General features: G+C 55.6%; 1 protein-coding gene across 1 annotated transcript; it reads left to right on the top strand.

The window, feature by feature from the left end:
* Nucleotides 1–623: 623 nt before the first annotated feature.
* LOC310807045 (C2 calcium-dependent domain-containing protein 4C) lies at nucleotides 624–1913 on the top strand (the record flags this gene model as incomplete). Its single annotated transcript, XM_083673323.1, has 1 exon — nucleotides 624–1913. One exon carries the CDS (start codon nucleotides 624–626, stop codon nucleotides 1911–1913), a length of 1290 nt encoding a protein of 429 aa, XP_083529449.1.
* Between the last annotated feature and the right edge of the window lie 234 nt (nucleotides 1914–2147).

Raw genomic sequence — 2147 nt, 5'->3', positions numbered from 1 at the left:
CACTACAGAACCACAGAACACAGTGCAATGTCTACATAACGGAATTCTACTGGAAATTCCATCACAGAATAGCATTTTACCCATCATCTCATGCATCTCTATTCAACACTGTGAACTGTCATAAAAATCTGAGATTTATAATTATCTGGAATACACAGGTGAGAGGACACTTCCCTGTACAGTGTGTATATATCCCTGTTCTCACATCAGCTTGTCCATGGTGTTGGTTGTGTATTTGTGGTTGCGTGTATTCATATGATTAGTTTGCTCCTCTTTTGATGCTTCATGACTTCACAATTTGGACCATTTAATAGCACATGACTGACTCCATATCAGGGGAGGCTGGTGGAGGTAGAAATCTGAGGACAGGCTCATTGTAATGCATGGAATGTAATGAGGGATGGTATCAAACATGTGGAATGGAATGAGGAATGGTATCAAACGTGTGTTTGATACCATTCCTCATTCCATTCCATGCATTACAATGAGCCTGTCCTCTGATTTCTACATTCACCAGCCTCCCCTGACTGACTTAGAATATGCATGTCATTTCACAGGTGCATTCATCCGAGGAGATATCTGAGGTAAGATATCCCACCTGTGGTGACGGTGAGAGAAGTAGGATGTGGCTCCTGGGACGGATCTGGGAGAGCTTGGAGAACCTTCCCCAGGAGCTGGGCCGCTACGTGGGCAGGGGCCAGGAAGACGCCAGCCTCTCCACCAAGCTCCACAGCAACATCCTGACCCCTGACAAGATCCCGGCCTTTTGCCTGCCCCCACGCCTCAGCAGGAGTCCTGACCCAGGGAGGCCGGCAGACACACCCCACAGCCAGGGCCAGGAGGACCAGGCTAAACCTGCCACATCCCCACTGGTTCTACACATAGAGGATGTAGACATAGGCATCCTCTACGGTACGGTGGCTCGGAAGGGTCAGAAGCTGCCGCCACCGCCATTCTCTGCGGAGGGATACGGCCTGGCGGGAATGTACGAAAGCCCGAACACGCGGCGGAAAGAGTCGCTGTTCCACTCCAGGTGTGTCGGCTATGCGCTGGACAGAACTCCGCCCATACCGATACCTGTCGCAAGATCCGCCGTGGAGAGGAACCAGTCCAGACGGACCACCCGGTCCGGGTTTCCCAGCATGCCTTGTAGGAGTCTATCAGAGATTGTTAGTACAGAGAGCGACACGCCCGACACGCCCTCCTCCAATGACTCCTCCCCCCAGGGCTCCCCCCCACTGCCCCTCCGCTCCTGCCCCACTCCCTCCATCCTCCTGGGGGGCATAGAGGAGGGGCACCCCGGCCCGCAGTCTCCAGTCTCCACCCCCGAAGTGTCTCTTGGATGGGGGGGGTCTTTCTGCTCCGCACTCAGCCCCAGCAGAGAGAGGCGTAGGGGGGGCTTTTCGTCCCCCCTGTCCTGCTCCCTGGGAGACCCCTCCCCCTTCAGCCACATGGGTGTGGCCACCTTTTTGTCCCCGCCGCTTGTCTTCCCATTGGATGTCCTGCGCTGCCAGGAGCGCTCGCAGAGGGAGCACGTCCTGCCGCTCCCAGGCCGCGGCCAGGTCCGCCTCTCTGCCGAAGAACACCTCTCCACAAGCTCTGCCTTCCTCTCCACGGTGCGTGTCCGCGTGGTGGCGGTGGAGGGCCTGCGGGAACACGGTGACCCCCGACCTTTAAACTGTGCCCTGAGTCTGAGCTTGACCCCTGGGAAGCTGCAGAGGCAGGAGAGCGCCACCGTCAGGAACTGCCGGAGCCCCGTGTTCAACGAGGACTTCTTCTTCACCGAGCTGAGCCCGGATGGCCTGCAGAACCTGGAGCTGCGGCTGAAGGTTCTGGACAAGGCTTCGGCGCTGAGGAGGGGGACGGTACTGGGGGTCATCACGGAACCGCTGGCCCAGTTACTGCCTCTGTGACCTGGGTACACTCTTAGAATTTTTTATTCTAAAAGGGGTTCTTCACATGTCCCCATAGGGGAACCCTTTTGGGTTCCACATAGAACCCTTTTCACAGAAGGTTCTGAATGGAGCACAAAATGGTTCTACATTGAACCCAAAAGGGTTCTTCAAAGGGTTCCCCTATGGGGACATAGTGAAGACCCCTTTTAGAACCCTTTTTTCTGAGAGTGTTGAGGTCAGGGTAGCCACTAC

This window comes from Argentina silus, assembly GCF_951799395.1.
Source record: "Argentina silus genome assembly, chromosome: 7".
NCBI classification, from domain to species: Eukaryota; Metazoa; Chordata; class Actinopteri; order Argentiniformes; family Argentinidae; genus Argentina; species Argentina silus.
The sequence above is the reverse complement of the archived record's forward strand: the minus strand, read 5'-3'. Positions and strand labels throughout refer to the sequence as shown.